The following is a 17,267-nucleotide window of genomic DNA, read 5'->3' on the forward strand; positions in this document are numbered from 1 at the left end:
TTTATCTTATACTGGCCCTTTATGCAGCCCCTCAGTTCAGCCTCTGTCTGAAACAGGCCGTTTTAGCTCCTGTCTCTTTAAGACCCGCCTCCCAATGAGCCCACTCTGTTCTGATTGGCCAGCTTCAAGAAGCTTCTTCTGAATTCAAAGGCTACATAAACAGATGAATTTAACTTCTTTTTCTTGTTCTTTACACAAAATGTCAACTTCTCAAATCCTTCTGTACATGTTGGAGCCTGAATTCAATCTGAAATATGTGTGTTGACAACGTGAACAACCTCAGCAACAAAAGATTACAGACGGTGATTTGTGGGCTTGTGCGACCAGTGGAAGTCATCTCTTTGGGAAGGTAGAAAAAAACACATTGCAGCGAAGCATAAAAACTGGGCTTTGTCTTACATTTTTACATACGTTCACCTCAAGTTTTGGAACTTTGACCATGTTTAACATTCAACATCTTAACAGTATGTAAATGAAAATTAGAAAAAGCTGAAAACGTCTCCTTCAAAGCTCACAGTCAGTTTTGTCTATATCTTCTTTATCTTAGAGACAACAATGTGTGATTTGTTTTCCTTTGTCAGAACCAAATGAACCAACTACAGAAAGTGTGAAAGTGACTTTAAATCAAACTACAAGGAGGCAGGTTTAACTTCAGATGAATTCTTTTTGTCGGAGGAGATTATTTGTGGATAATTGGACGATTTCAGCGTGGACCAACGAGGGGCCACCAGCCAGACAAGCGCTGACTGACAGAGCAATACTGTTTCTACATTTACAAAGAGAAGACTGTTTAAATCATTTCACTGCTAGAGCTCAGACTCACAGAGAGCAAAGTCTAGACACCCGCCGTCTCCAGGTGCTGATCAGATTAAGGTTTTTGGCAATGAATTCATTAACGTGGTGGGTTTTTTTTTTCTTCTTTTAATCTTTTGTCTGCTTTTATCCCAACAACTTACAGGCTCTTATAAACCGCTTCAGACCACAGCTACATGCACAGAGAGTCTCACTAATGAGGTGATTTGAAATGAATCTCGTTTAACTTTGTCCAGGACGGCGTAGTGAAGACGGTATTCAAATTTAAGCCAACAGAACGGGGAATGTGAAAGATTTGATACGAAAAAAACCAACAAAATTGACATTTATTTCCATGAAAATGTTGCAAATTGTGAAATTAATGATTGTGCATTATCCTCCCTCCCGATTTCATGCTTTGACCTTCGACGGTGCATGACCCTGAGCCCTCCGTCCCTCCAGCAAAAGCAACAACAAAATGAGCTCTGGGGAAGCGTTCAGATTGAATCAGCCCCGAGATTTCACGAGACAAATTCTTTATGCTCGGGTATATTGTCTGCATACTTTTTTCCCCCCGTGTCAGTGTTTTGCCACATTGTGCTGTGCTGACTGTATAGCTCCTCTGATCAAAGAGGCTGAGTCTTGTCGTTGGAGGTGTTACGAGAGGACACACAAGGAGGTTTCTAAGAAGAAGCTTTTCAGACATCAAAAGGTTAAGCGCGGTGGATGTCCTCCTTTCACTTTCAATTGACTGTGATCCAAGCAGAGGAGTTTCATTGATATAATCTCGCCTCCTCGGTGGATCTGCTTAAATCCTCCTCCTTCTTCTTCTGCAATAGAAAACCTCTTTTTTTTCTTCATATACAGACAGACACACTTCTCTTCAGGGCTGCAGCCACCAATTACCTTCATTATCAGTTAATCAACACACAGCTCATCTGATTATTTTCATAATTAATTGATTCATTGTTTGGTCTATAAATTGGCAGAAAAAAAGTGAAAAATGCTAATGATAATATCCTGATGCCCAAGGTGACGTCTTCAAATTACTTTTGTCCGACTAACAGCTCCCATTGACTCCCATTAAAAAAAAAAAACTTCAGCTTCTCTCTAGAAGTCAATCATTTATTTCAACAAGTCATTATGGTCTCAATCTGTAAATTCAGGCCCTCTAATAAGTGTGCTGGTGGTCATTTTGGAGATTATTGCTCCGTTAATAATGATTTGAAGACTTATAGTAGCTTTGATGTCTTCCGTGTGGACGTTGACTGACAGTTTTGATTGACAGTCGGCTCCGAGACTCACATTGAGTTGGACTATTGTCTCAACATTTCACTAAGGTTAATATTATTTGATTATGATACCCGCCCTGTTAGCACAATTTAGCTAAAGTAGCTAACGTTAGCCCAAGTGTGCAGCGCTCAGTGTTCCCAGTAAGCTAACGTTAGCTAGGGTTCGAGGTAGCGGGGCGTGTTTCCAAGGCAACACCCTGCACTCCTTATCTGGAAGGTCCTGGCTTCAAACGAGACAAAATGTCACCAACCTAAAGCTGCAGCTCTGGGCTTCAAACTGGCTCCACTGCAAACCAGCGGGTGACATCACACCTCAGTACATCCATCTTTATATACAGACTATGCTCATCATGAGGGGGAAATGAACGTCTGCACTAAATTTCATGGCAATCCATTCAATAGCTGTTTAAATATTTCAGTCTGGACCAAAGACCGACTGCTTCTAGCACAGCTTTAAAAAAAAAATCTAGCTGTTTGTTTTCTTTCACTGAGGGGTTTTTAACTGAACAAATGAATTTATCAGCCTCTGGAGCTGCTCTGCCACTGATAGATGTTTATGTAAAGAGGCAAAGTCTCATTTTGCTTTGTAGGCAGCAGTGTTGGCATTTACACCCTTTGATGTTGTGTCTGAAATTCCTCATGGAAAGTATGAATGGGATTTGCAAGAAAAGCAAAAAGTCTGCTTGCTGCACAGAGCTTCAGAAGCCGGTTTGTTTTATTCCATGAGATAAAATACATCAGAGATTCGTTAGTTTCTCTGTATTGACTGTTGCTATTGAGATGCTAAACTTTTGGGGAAGAAGACCACAACAACCAACAACCATCTGTAAGTCTGATGTGATAAGTTAAATATAAAGCAGCTTTTCAGTGAAACGATATGAAAACCTTGTTCAACAGTCAGGCGATGAAGTTGTACTTGTGCTCATAAAGAGGTGAGTTTTCTGCTTTCTATAAAAAATTACAATAACTTAATATTAAAGCGAGTAAAACTTTAAACTTCACAAACGAGATTCAGGTGGATGTAATGACACAAAAGGAACCTGTTGTTGTTTTTTGGCATTTTTTACAGATGTCACTCTTTTTCAAGGGAAAAATGATGGAAAAGACAACTTCAGTTTACAAAAAGTCCAACTTGTGGTGTTTATTTTCACTATTTAGAGATTTTAGAAAGCTGTTCCAGAAACTAAAGCATTTAAAACTGTTAATAACAAAGTTTTTCATGACCATTTGTAAGTTTAATCACCAGGTACAAGATAAAATACGACTAAATGTCCTGTTATTTGAATGAAATGGAAAGAATATTGATTATTGAGTATATATCTGTGATGGCCACTCGTTTGCTAAAGCCCTCCTCCAAACAGTGACTGTCCAATCGTAGCTTAGCAACCGTGATGATTAACCAGTTCATCTATTAATCCTCTGAGGTTCAAAACACAACAGCAGTTCACAAAATGCAACATTTCAGAAAACATGACATTTAAAAAAACACATTTCACAACACAAAAAAAATGTTTGTGAAATGTCATCATGTTTTTTGGAAATATCATGTTTTGCACCTCAGGGCCACCGTACAGACTAGTAAAAAATGTGCATCATCATTCCTAAAGCCCTTCTTTTGTGTTTTCTTTAGTAAAACCAGGGAGAGCAGCAAATTCTCACATTTGAAAACCTGGAACAATTAAAAGTTTGATATTTTTGCTTAAAAACTGACATGAATGAATAATCATTAATCTTATATAAAGAAAATTCTTTATGAGAACAAGTGGCAGCGACTGACCCAGACTAGAACAGACCCGCTCCGAGTCGCACATCATAAATCAAATCATAATCGGCTCTGCAGTCGTCATGTGTGTCTCCGCCTTTAATTAGTGAGTTTTAGAGATGTTGGTAGGTGGATTTTGTTACTATTGTACAAGGCCAGGCTAGCTGTTTCCCCCTATTTCCAGTCTTTATGCTAAGCTAAGCTAACTAGCTGCTCGCAATAGCTTATAGATTGATAATAAAGAGAACTTTATTAATCCCAAAGGGAAATTAAAGCGTTACAGAAGCCACTCGACATAAATCAAGAAGGTAGGTAATAGAAACAAATGCAACAACCAAATAGTAACCATAACTTTAACATACTATTTGCTGAGTATACACTGTTCAGTTATATTTAACTAACAGACAGGAGAGTGGTATCAGTCTTACATCTGTTCCATCATCTGACTCTAACAAGTGAATAAGTTATAATAAGTTTACCTCCCAAAATGTGGAACTATTCCTTTAACTATGACATAGCATAAAGCATTAATAGTGTTGCTATGGTTACTTGCCCAACAGAGATTCAACACCAATTTAGAAGAGTGATTAAACCTCTGACCATCGGGACACCCCAAACCATATTTGGGATGTCCCGTTTGGCCAATCAGCCAATCAGAAACAAGTGTTTCCTCTGCCCCGAGTGAAATGTGTTAGAGCTGTCTGGGACTCGGAGCAGCAGAGCAGACATTCATTTAGATGAAAGTGTTGCAGATTCACACATTCACAGTGCACAAGAGCAACATGAAATGGCAGCCATTTTAAATTAGTAGGCTAACAACAGCAAAGCGATGCCAGAATCAATATACACACAAACACGTAACAGAGAGAGAGAGACTTTCATAGACTTGTGGGGACCAAAGGCCACAGCGGATTTCTATAGAGATCTATGAAGCATATCCTGCAATCTGTGTGTGTGTGTGTGTGTGTGTGTGTGTGTGTGTGTGTGTGTCGATGCGGCAGATTCAAGCTCTTGTCTTCACCTTCCTCATCACATGGTTCACACACAGTGTGTGGTTGCCAAGACAACAGGTCGTGGAGTGGATAGGGTCCCCCAGGGATTGGTGTATGTGTGTGTGTGTGTGTGTGTATATGTGTGTGTGTGTTTTAGAGGTGGGTTTATCATTGTGTATTCTGTACCCGCTCTCCCCTCTCTCCCTCCTGCTGCAGATAGCAGATAGATCCAGCTCTGAAACAGCACGACCAGTGAAGCGTGCAGCCAGGCATTACCATGCTGACTGTAGGACTGACTGAAAGTGTGTGTACGTGTGTGTGTGTGTGTACGTGTGTGTGTGCATGCAGTGAGTGTTTATGTGTGTGGCTTTTTTAATGCGGTCAGAGGATGCCGTCCAAGGTGACTCCTCAGAGAAAAATGGACATTCGTCAGTAATGATAAGGGATTAAAGAGACGGAGATAGAGAGCCGGGGGGGGCACAATAAGCTGATTAACTGATCAATTGACTGACATTGAAATTGGTTAATTTCAATAAGCAATTCATCAGTTTATTGTCATTTATCAAACAAACACAGCATCTCAAATAGGATGAGGATCCTTTTCTCTGTTTTATGTCACTATTAAGGCTGCTATTAACAATTATTTTCATTATTGATTAATGTGTAGATTATTATCTTGATTAATCAATTAGTTGTTTGGTTTATAAATTGTCAGAAAATGGTGAAAGCCCAAGATGACGTCCTCTCAAATGTCTTGAACAGTTCACAGCGTTAAGATATTTAGTTTACTGTCACAGAAGACTAAAGAAAAAAGAAAATATTCACATTTGAGAAGCTGGAATCAGAGAATTTCTTTTCTTAAAAAATGACTCCAAATGATTAATTGATTATCAAAATAGTTGCTGATTGATTTAATAGTTGACAGCTAATTGATTAATTGACTAATTGTTGCAGCTCTGCTTATTATAAAGTGAATATCTTTGGGTTTTGGACTGTTAGTTGGACAAAATCAGCAGTTTGAAGAAATTACTTTTGGCTCTGAAAATAAATTTTAGATTTTTAGCCATGCATGCGTTACTATCCACATCAGTCTGTCGACCAATTTACTCCAGACTGAAATATATCGAGAACTACTGTATGATCAACTAAATGAATTGGCAACTATTTTGATGATTGAATAAATGTTTTGCCTTTTTTTTTTTTTGGCAAAAATGCTAAAAAATTTGCTGGTTGCAGCTTCTCGAATGTGAGGATTTGAAGCTTTTCTGTGTCAAACATGATAGTAAACTGAATATCTTTAGATTTTTGAGTGTTGATGAGACAAAACAAGACATTCGAAGACATCACTATGCGCTCAAAGACATTGTAACAGACGTTTTTCACTATTTTCTGACATTTTAAATGATTAATCGATAAAAATAATTGTTAGTTGCAGCTCCAAACTATTGGATGAGTTGCCATGAATTCACCAGAGGATGAATCTTAGTCCATTGATGCTCCCTGATTAAATTATAAAAGCTTTAATTATTGCTTAAAATTCATTTAGCGCCATCATCAGGTCAAAATTCAGAAACACTTTGGTTTTTGATCAAATACCTGGTTAAACAAATTGCCAAAGTGTTTAACTTACTGTGACGTCCGTGTGTGTTGTTCTGTTTGTGTGTAGATGTGCGGGCCCAGTTGGTGGAGCAGCAGCGCTGTCTGGAGCAGCAGACAGAGATGCGGGTCCAGCTGCTCCAGGACCTGCAGGACTTCTTCAGGAAGAAGGCCGAGATAGAGACGGAATATTCCAGAAACCTGGAGAAGCTCGCGGAGAGATTCATGGCCAAGACGCGCAGCACAAAAGACCATCAGCAATACAAGTAGGACTGTGTGTGTGTGTGTGTGTGTGTGTGTGTGTGTGTGTGTGTGTGTGTGTGTTTGGTGGTGACATTAAGTCCAACTGAAAGGAAATTCACTTTTACTAAGATACAAATGCTTATGTCATATGTTTTTTTATTTGTGTGCTACAGTATGTGGTCAAAGAAGAAATTTAAATTGTATAAATTTTTCTGTCTGTGTGTCTGTGGCTACACTGCAAACAGGAAGTGCTAATAGCTAATTCGGCAGACCTTTAATGGGGTCAATTTGCCAAAATGTAAACAAATAACGGCTAAAAACTGGGTTCAAATGAGAGTATGTGGCTGATGTTACAGCAGCCCATTTGATGAGCTTTTATGTCGTCTTGCTCTCCTGATGGTTTTATTTTTTTGTCGTCATATTGGCTCCATAACAGGCCCTAATGTTGGTGTTAGCATGTTTCCATCTATCAGATTAGTAGGATAAGCAGCTCTTCCTGTGGAAATATCACAGAGATCCACTTTAAAATACAAGGACGCTGCTCCGGGCGGGATTTAAATTAGAGGAGGAGCAGCGTGTTTGCTGAACTGTAGGTCATTTGGACTGTAATTATGAGGGTGGAAAAAAGACTCTCATACAGAGAGGGACTGGATTAAAATCACTGACCAGGGCAGGTGATGTTAAAATCACCCCCACCTCCTCTAAGAGAAATAAATCCTGTCAGAACGGGGCTTGTGTCTGTCTAATGTTTGGGTAACAGGTAAGAAACAGATGAAAACAGCTGCCTGGATACTGGATCAGTGAGAACTATGAGCTATAAGATGATAAAACACTCTGTAGAGCCAGGTGATACTTCTCTCTGTGGGTTTGTCACTACAGTCAAATATAAAAACATTGATTAGTGCAGTTTTAACAGCATGATAAGGTCTTCCTAAATGCTGGACTGAGACAGACAGCTTAAAGGACAAGCTCACAGTTTTTCAAGTCTGTCTTAAAACAACAGTCAGGAGCCCAAATGAACACTGAAACCTGTTTTTCTTGCTGTAATCATTCCTCCTGTTCATACTGACCATTAGAAGATCCCTTCATAATGCACTTACAATGGAAGTGATGGAGGACAAAATCCACAGTCCTCCTTCTGTGCAAAAAATGTATTTAAAAGTTTATCTGAAGCTAATATGAAGCTTCAGCGTCCAAATGAGTCAAATCAAGTAGATATCTTTCAACGTTACAGTCTTTTTAGTGCCAAAGTTCCTCTTTTTGTTACTATACTTCCACCGCAGCTCAACAGGGAAACACTGTCCGAGGAAACACAAAGAGGGAATTTGATGCTAAAAAGACTGTAAATGTGTCAGATATCCACTTGATATGACTAACTCAGACTGATGAAGACTCATATAAGCTTCACAGAGACTTTTAAATGACTGTGTGGACACACTGTGGATTTTGGCCTCCATCATTTCCATTGAAAGCACATTTGAAGGATCTTTTAATATCCAGTATGAACAGGAGGAATGATTACAGCGAGGAAAACCTCTTTCACTGCTCATATGGATAAATGTTGTTTCCACAAATATGTCTATATCTCTAAGAACTACTTTATCTAAATGATCTTCTTCACAAAAAAAGGGGGTGTAGTTGGCAGATATCGGTGTATTTTTGCGTAGTTTAAAGAATCTCTCTCTCTCTCTCTTCCAGAAAGGATCAGAACCTGCTCTCTCCGGTGAACTGCTGGTACTTGCTGCTAAACCAGGTCAGTCGCAGGTGTTTGTTTGTTTGCTTGAGACCCTTTTTTTTTATAATATGACATATCAAACCATCAGAGATATTCCCTTTTCTCTTCTCCAGGTGAGGAGGGAGAGTAAGGACCACGCCACCCTCAGTGATCTCTACCTGAACAACGTCATCACCCGCCTCACGCACATCAGCGAGGACTCGGCTCGCCTGCTGAAGAGGGTGAGCTGATATATCTTAATCCTCTGTGCCGTAGAGAGCCATTGTTGTCCAGAAACTATTGAAAACACATCAATGAGTCACTCCTCTGCACTGGGTGACATGTTCCTTTATCACCATGAACACACACACCGTCCTGCTGCCAGAAATACTCTAAAACACCCAACAAATGCACAATTTACTCCTGCTAGTGTAACGCCTGCTAAAAACTACAACAACCAGCTGTTTTAGGAAATTACAGTCTTTTTAAAGATAATGAAACTACATATTTGTGAGCCAGTTTTAAAAATGTACATCTTCAGTAGGAACCAACAGGTTTAGGACTGTTGGCTGACGGACTTTTAGTCTTTTCATTAATCATATATCTTTATTCTTTATTCACTAATAAAACATTATTATCAAACTGTTAAACAGCCTTCTTGCCCAAGTTTATTCTCTGCGGGCTCTTCAGGAGGCGGGTCTTAACGAGACAGGAGATAAAACGGCCTGTTTCAGACGGCGGCTGAACTGAGCGGCTGCATAAAGGACCAGTTTAAGATAAATAAGGAGTTTTTGACTGTAAATCATGCAAATATATTCTAGTAGAGCCCCAGAATATAAATGTAGACGTGGAAATATGCATGATACGTCTCCTTTAAATCAGGTTGGTATTTTTCTTACAGTACTGGCTGAAAATAAGACGTTGAGGACTCAATTAAGGACTAAAATCACTCAATAAGCAGATTTTGTGCACTGAATAAAGCGCTGCATTTTATAAACTGATCATATGCTTTAAATGTACATTTCTAATTGGTGAAATAACTTTAGTTGTTAAATAAATGTAGTGACGTAAAAAGTACAACATTTCTAGGGCTGATTAATGTTCCGATTTTCTTTTCGAATAATCTGTTAATTACTATTAATTATTTTGGCCCATAAAACATCAAAACTGTGAAAAATGTTTGTGAATATTTTTTTATTTTTTTATTATTTTGCCCCAAACCCAAAGATATTCAGTTTTCTGTTCTGTAAGAGAAGGAAAAGCAGCAAATACTCAAATTTGAGAACCTGAAATTCTCACATTTTTTGGCATCTTTGCTTAAAAAAACAACCCAAAATATTAATCGATTATCAAAATTGCTGCAGATTTATTCCCTGTTGATCAACTAATTGACTAATTATCGCAGCTCTAAATATTTCCCTTTGAAATGTAGTAGTACAAATACCTCAACATTGTATTTAAGTACAGCACTTGAGTAAATGGACTTTGCTGCTCTCCACCTCTAGGCCTGTTTTTTTTTTCTTCTTCTTTCATTCGGCTTCTTCAAGTAGAAGAGTTGATTCTAATGAAAAGTAAAGTCAGTATTCCCCTGAGCTCTGTTAGGCTGCCTCGGAGTTTAGCAAATTAAGCGCGCGCACACATGTATTGTACATGCACGCCGCTCTCAACCGCCTCCAAGTTTAGCTCGCCGTGTTCATTATTAATCTCTCTTCCGGCTCGTCTTTTATTCATGCTAACTAAAGTGCAGCCGCTGCCAGCAGCTATAAACTGCAAGGCCTCCATCACAGCCGACACATCCTCCCAAAAATCTGTTCAGGAAGAAAGGACACCGGGAAGAGACAGACGGCTGAGTGGCCGTGACAACGCTGACAGCCCCCGTGGCCATGGCGACGGGCTCAGCTGATCTTTTCTCAGCGGGCGCTATGGGAACGGGATTCATCCATCCTGGGATTCCACAGTCATTTAGCATAATGCAATATTAATGTGGTGCTGTGCTGCCACATAACTCCTTCCCCAAACTGGTCGGCTGTTTAATGCATGAGACAGAAATTCAGTTTGAGTGCAGGCGGCAGAGCTCGGCTTGTTTCATTTATGAATTCATTTGTTTGTGTGTGGTCAAATCCATTTATTTATCTGGCGCAAGTTCGGCCTGCTCGGATGGATCACGCTTGCCACGCTATGTTAGAGGAAGTTCCCGTGTACTTACCTCGTGCTGATGATATTTTTTTCATATCTCTTTTCTGCTTTGATAGAGTAAGGAGATCATCTTTCAGCTTCAGGAAGATCTCATGAAGCTTCTCAATGAGCTTTACACCGTAAGTGGAACAAACTCTGTTCTTCAGTGGGGAGGATGGTGGGTTTTTTGACTCTAGTGTTGTTCTATAAGCTCTTAAGAAGGCAGGTGAGGTTCATTTAGGTTCTCAAAGACGTGGTTTCTCATGGTTAACAAAAATCAACAAAAACCTTCTGCAAAATCTGTCTAGAACGTCTATATCTGGTCTTAAAACCTATTAAACATTCTGATATCTGCAGACGCCATGTAACAAAGCAAACCAACAATGAACTGATCTACCTACAAATATTGTGTGTGTATCCAAAGCCTGATATATCTTATTCCTCTGTTGTTGTGCAAAAACTATTAAAAACACATCAATGAGTCACACCGCTGCACTGGGTGACATGTTCCTTCATTATAAAGAGTTTGGTCACGTTAGTTTGTTCAGAAATGGCTCCAAAGACTAATAACAGCATCACGTTTTCACTCTCCAGAGAGTTGTTCTGTGTAAGGCAGACGCCACCGAGCATGTGCAGAAACACGGGTCTGTTGTGCTTCATATCACAACCTCTTGACTTTGTACTACATTGTAAATTTCTCAGAATGTCAGTACAACGTTAAGAGGTTGTGATATGTAGCACAACAGACCTGTGTTCCTGCACATGCTCGGTGACGTCTGCCTTACACAGAACTACTCTCCGGAGAGTGAAAACGTGATGTTGTTATTAGTCCTCAGAGCCGTTTCTAAACAAAAATAACGTTCATAATGAAGGAACATGTCACCCAGTGCAGCGTTGTGACTCACTGACGTATTTTTAATAGGTTTTGGAAAACAACGGAGGTCTACGGCACAGAGGAATCAGATATATCAGGCTTTAGATACACACACAATACTTGTTAGCAGATCAGTTCATTGTCAGTTAGGATCCAAACATGAGATTTGTTGACAAGAAGAAAGATATAGAAAATCACCAGTCTTATACTTTAAAGTAAGTTTGGCTTGTCCAGTATGAATTAGTAACTGTAATAACACAGAAACTAGGCCAAGGAAAAGTCACTGAGGCACATTTTGGAAGCTCAGAATGCATCAAGCTTAAAAGTATTTTTTCATTCTAGGCTGTCATGAACTTTTGCTTTTTGTCTGACGTTGTTTGTCAAGTCTGCAAAGAGCCTTGAAGGAGAAAATGTGTTGATTTTTTTCCAAACGTCAGTGAGTGCTGGCCTTAAAAGCGTCCTGTCTAAACACTGGAAATCAGATTAGAGTGGACCTGATAACCTTGAGGAATAAACACAGGCTGCAGTGTTGCGTTGTTTTCAGTGTTTATGGTCCTTCTGATTCAGACGCTGTGTGTTGTTATCGGCTGCTGTCGCCTAGGTGATAAAGACGTATCACATGTACCACGTGGAGACGATCAACGCGGAAACCAAGCTGCGGGAGGCGGAGCGCCAGGAGGGGCGCGTCAAGGGCGTGTCGGGGACAAGCGGAGGGGTGGAACCTGTGTTCGGCCTGCGGATAGAAGAGCGCCACCAGAGACGCAACGCCGCCCGCAAGATGGAGAAGATGAGAGAGAAGGTACGGGGTGCATCTCAGTTCCCTTCGTTTTTCATTGTGTCTCAGTCCTTCACACTAGTTTCTACACAAAGAAAGATATCTGAGATGATTGATCAGACCGACAGTTAACTCAGATCCACTGTTTTCTAACTAAATGGTCCTTTCATGTCTGTTTCTTTCTTCATTAGAGGAAGGCAAAGTACTCAGAGAACAAACTGAAGACTCTTAAAGCCAGGAATGAGTATCTGCTGACTCTGGAGGCCACAAACGCCTCCGTGTTTAAATACTACATCCACGACCTGCCCGATATCATAGACGTGAGTATCTGTCTGTTGTCTGGTGAGAACTAAGACTAAACTAAGACTAAGTTTAACAACAGTGACACTAATGAAGTTGAAATTCATATTTATACACGTATGACGGACTACAGCGTTAGACTTTTTTAGCTTGCTGAGTAAGAGAACAAGCAGCGATTAGAAGAAATAATGTCCAGCTGCAAGAAATAAAAATACTGTAACTTCACGATGTTGTAAAGCTTCCTATCACATATCAGGAACTACCAAAACTACTAGTAGTTGTTAAATACTGGCAGGAGTAATGTTACTCATCCACAACAGGAACTAACGCACAAGGATCAGCTTGTTAGGCCTGAGTTAAATGGAGATCACTTGTGTGTCGTCTTTGGGGGTTTAAATTGATTGTAGTACATGAGATGAAGTTTGAATTATTAGAACAAACTGTGTTGGAAAATCTGGTTCTTTGTTAAAAAGTCATGAAACTTTGTTGGAGAAGTTAACTTCGACTCCCAAGGTGCATTTCAACAAGAAACATCCAGTCATCAAGCTTCAAATTCTGTTACATGTGCCGCTAACTGTAAGTGAGAGCTAAAGATCGTGTTATTGGGAAAACTGGAAACACAAACTTCAGCCTCAGTTAATTCACTGGATGAATTCAGCACATACATGGCCATGTTTTGTTCAGAAATTCAACAACGAAAAGTTTGACATCGCCACAGCTCTGATTGGTTTCTTTTCCATGGCAACAGCGGCCAAGGCTCATGGGTATTGTAGTATTTTTGAGCCGTCCGCCATGACAAACTGACAGACAACACATGATTTCTCAGAAACGAAGTTGTAATAATTGAAACTAGTGGTCATAACATTAAGCAACACTGAGGATATTGTTCAAAGAAACATTTTAAATGAGAATAAAAGATAAAAACATATCTGGAACTCTATTGAGAGGCGATTATTGTCCCAAAATACACGCAGAGTGATATCTGTGATTTCCACCACTGTGTAAACATGTGATGTTTCCTCCATCTGTCCCCTCTTTGTCTCAGTGCTGTGACCTAGGGTACCACTCCAGTCTGAGCCGGGCTCTGAGGACCTACCTATCAGCCGAACTGAGCCTTGAAGCCTCCAGGAGGGCGGGTCTGGAGGTGCTGGAGGGGGCCGTGGAGGGCCTGGACCCCGCCCGCGACAGGCAGCGTCTGCTGGGTCTCTACCCCACCGCCTTCTGCCCCCCACAGCGCTTCAGCTTCCAATCCCACATGGGCGACACAGTCAGTATATCGCAACAAACACAACCTGGGAGTTCAGTTTCTATTTAGAGACATGTATCTCAGAAAGGGAGAAACATTTGAGAGGTATTTTGAGACAGCTGCATTTGGAAAATATTATATTTTTAAATATTTATGAAGAGAGAATTGTTGTTATAACTTTACTTTTTTTGGTGCTGACATTCTGTCTCTCTGTGCTTTAGTAATGTCACAATCTATGATGTCCTTTTTCCATATAAAATAACTCTGGAACTCGACATCCTCCATCTTGTGGTGTTGAAGAGGGACTCTGTGTCAAAATCATTCTTTAAGACTTTAATTGTTTTAGTTTATATTGAGCTCATTTGTGGTAAACTTGTGTTTTTATCAAACTGCACACAGAAAGAGTGAAGGACAGGTAGTTTTATTCCATCAAAGAAGTACAATTATTTTCATTATCAATAGGTCTGATAATTATTTGCTTGTGTAAAAAAGTCTTTGAGTTAACAACAACAGTCAAAAACACAAAGATATTTGTTATCATGGTAAACTAGGAACATGAAGAGGCTGCTAGAAGTGATTTTTTTTGGTATTTTTGCTTTAAAAATGACTTTAACAGTCATCAAAATTGTCACTAATTGATTAATCATTTCATCATTGAGCTCTAGAGTACTGCCTTGTATACTGGGGGACAACAGGGGCCCAACAGTTTGCCCCGGGGCCCCATAGGGGGTTAATCTGGACGTGATTTTGGATAATTAAATTAAATGTTGCTTATTCCAATAAGAAGTGCTTACAAAGTTTATGTGGATGAGAAAGTTTCATATCCCAAAAGCTTAGGACATTTTCTGATTGTCTTGTTGTTGTTGTTGTTGTTCCACTTCCTGTCAGGTGACCCAGATCGCCTCCCAGCCGCAGGTCCAGGCCGAGCTCACCCTCCGCCTCACACAGCTCCAGACCCGCCTGGCGTCTCTGAAGATAGAGAACGAAGAGGTCAGACACGCAAATACGAGAAAAATGATGGTCAAAAATTTGAAATGCACTAAAGAAATGATGAGGTGGGGGTGTGCATGAGGGGTATCTCTCCTGTCTTACCTATTTTCAGTCAACATGGAGGCTGTTTTAGCATTTAGCTCAGAGGAATTAGCATTTTTTGATGATGATCAAAGAAATATGCTGATTTAAAAGTTATTTACTTGCATCAACATGTACAGCTGTGTCAATGTTAGAGCTGCCCCATAAATATCGATGAGGCGATTGAAGGCTGCAACCTGCAATGTTTATTTTCATTTAAATTACTCTGTCAATTATTTTCCTGATTAGTTGTTTGGCTTCCTTAAATGCCTTGTTGTCAGTCCACAACCCAAATATATTTAGTTTACTATCATAGAGGACTAAAGAAACATTTAAGAACATTTAGGATCCTTTTTTTTGCCATTTTTCTTCAAAAAATGACTCAAAACAATTTATTGATTATTAAAATAGTTGGCCATTAAGCAGTCGACTCACATTTTGTCAGTTGAATCGCTGCTTTTTTTTTTTTTAGCTCCGTCATTATACTCACAGTAACGCAGGGTGACAGCATGACAGGCTGTAAACTTTTACAGATTCTTGTCTCTAAATGACCTAAATACATAACATGATGGACACACGGGGGACAGCGCTCCGACTCTGACGCTCTCAGCTCCGGAGTTAAGAGCAGAGAAGTCGGCTAAACTACTTTTGAACCAGACGCTGATACAACTACAACCATGGCAATTTAAAATACCGGAGTCTCTCCCTCTAAGTCGACTGTGAGCATCCTGAGTCAGAGACGGCCTTAATCTGTGTCATCTACTCTTGCCACCATTTTTTTCAGGTACAGGAAGATACCACCTCTTTAGTATATCAGAGCTATCCATGTGTGGAACCAGGCATCAGGGAGAACAACAGTGTTTTTAACCCTTGCAGACCATTAATGTCTGTACCGGCTTTCCTGACAATTTGTCCAGTGGTTGTTGGGATATTTCACTTTGGCCCCGAGTCAAAGTTATGGTAATTTATACTGTTTTAATGGGGGGTAATAATGTAGCAGATGTACCCTCTAAAAATAAACGTGTGCCATCTGAAGGCGACTCGGTGCTGCAGTCTGTGGCGTCCTCTGTGTCGCTGTGGAGCAGAGCGGAGCGTTGTGTTGTGTGCACAGAGGGCAGCAGTTAACTCACCCTGAAGGGCATAAAAATGCTGAAGGAGTCTGTATTAATGAGCTGCATCTGCACGTCTCCGCAGCGTACAAACACACAACCACACACACACACACACACATGTAGACACTCAAACACACCCTGATTATCATAAACAAATAAAAACACTTTTACGCCCATTATCCTTGCTGTAAATACAAACACACTTTGCATATGTAGTATACAGAAAACAGAGCTGCTGTGCTTGAACGCACACACTTCATCACGCAAAAAAAAAAAAAAACAGCAACTCCACCCTAAAACAATTATAAATTCATAATTCATAACTCGTGATCCATGAAGCCTTGTGCAGTAATGACATTTATTTTTTTTGGTGTTCAGTCAAGTGCTCATGTGAGCTTGCAAAGCCATCCTTCCATACAGGATTAGTGTTGTTTTAAGGTGGAAAAATTGATCTTCTAATGATCAGTATGAACAGAAGGAATGATTACAGCAAGAAAAACATGTGTCAGGGATCATTTGGCATCCTGACTGTTGTTTTAGGACACGCTTGAAAAACTGTGAACCTGAAGTAAAAGCTTTTCATCAACTCTCTCAACTTAAGAAATATCATCTATCTTGGCTGATATTTCGGAGAGAGCCCCAGAGATGACGTCAAGGCAGAGATGAGGATTAAAGAAATATACATATACAGCATATTTGTGACTGAGCGTGTGCAGGATACACATGCAAGGTCATCACAACCTTATAGAAACAGGAAGAACGCAGCTGTGCAACGGTGATGATTCATCATAAATGAAACTTTTGTTCACCCTCGCAGCCCGAATCACAGGTTAGTTATTTATTCATTCGTTTAGGCTGCTTGTTTATTTAAAATAATCAATGGTTGGGCTTTTATGATGAAAAAAAAAATAGTGGAAGAGACGATTCTCTCAGTGGAGAGGTTTTTTTTTTTGCAGAGGTTCCAGTTTTTGTAGACCCTTTATGCCAAAATCAGTAGGAACCAAACATTCACTGTAGGCTTGAAAAACCTGCTTCTCAAAGGTTTGTAGTTTCCTCACTGACGGAGAACAACAAGCTTACATTCAGCCAGTATTATAAATTCTAATGGTGACGTGACGTTTTCAGAGCAAAAAAATGTTGTAAACTCTCTAATATGCTACAAAAAATAAAGAAAATATGAATAGAGTTGATTATAGAGTTGGACAATATGACGATATAAACCATGATGTCATAGAAACTTGATGAATGATGATGATGTTTTCACTAACAGTATCTCACCTTCCACAAATATGTACTATATTGCAGCTCTGAGGATGAAGCAGA

The 17,267-nt window shown here is 39.8% G+C and overlaps 1 protein-coding gene across 1 annotated transcript in view; it reads left to right on the forward strand.

Moving 5' to 3' along the window:
- LOC137175699 (SLIT-ROBO Rho GTPase-activating protein 1-like) overlaps positions 1 to 17,267 on the forward strand; it is a 37,944-nt gene that overhangs the window by 4,613 nt on the left and 16,064 nt on the right. Inside the window, exons 3-10 of the mRNA XM_067581523.1 lie at positions 6,505 to 6,700; positions 8,376 to 8,430; positions 8,526 to 8,633; positions 10,644 to 10,706; positions 12,042 to 12,239; positions 12,407 to 12,535; positions 13,561 to 13,782; positions 14,650 to 14,751. Coding sequence (XP_067437624.1) covers positions 6,505 to 6,700; positions 8,376 to 8,430; positions 8,526 to 8,633; positions 10,644 to 10,706; positions 12,042 to 12,239; positions 12,407 to 12,535; positions 13,561 to 13,782; positions 14,650 to 14,751 — 1,073 coding nt within the window. The remainder of the gene's footprint in view (positions 1 to 6,504; positions 6,701 to 8,375; positions 8,431 to 8,525; positions 8,634 to 10,643; positions 10,707 to 12,041; positions 12,240 to 12,406; positions 12,536 to 13,560; positions 13,783 to 14,649; positions 14,752 to 17,267) is intronic.

The sequence above is a fragment of the Thunnus thynnus genome, chromosome 23 (assembly GCF_963924715.1).
Source record: "Thunnus thynnus chromosome 23, fThuThy2.1, whole genome shotgun sequence".
In the NCBI taxonomy this organism is placed as follows: domain Eukaryota; kingdom Metazoa; phylum Chordata; class Actinopteri; order Scombriformes; family Scombridae; genus Thunnus; species Thunnus thynnus.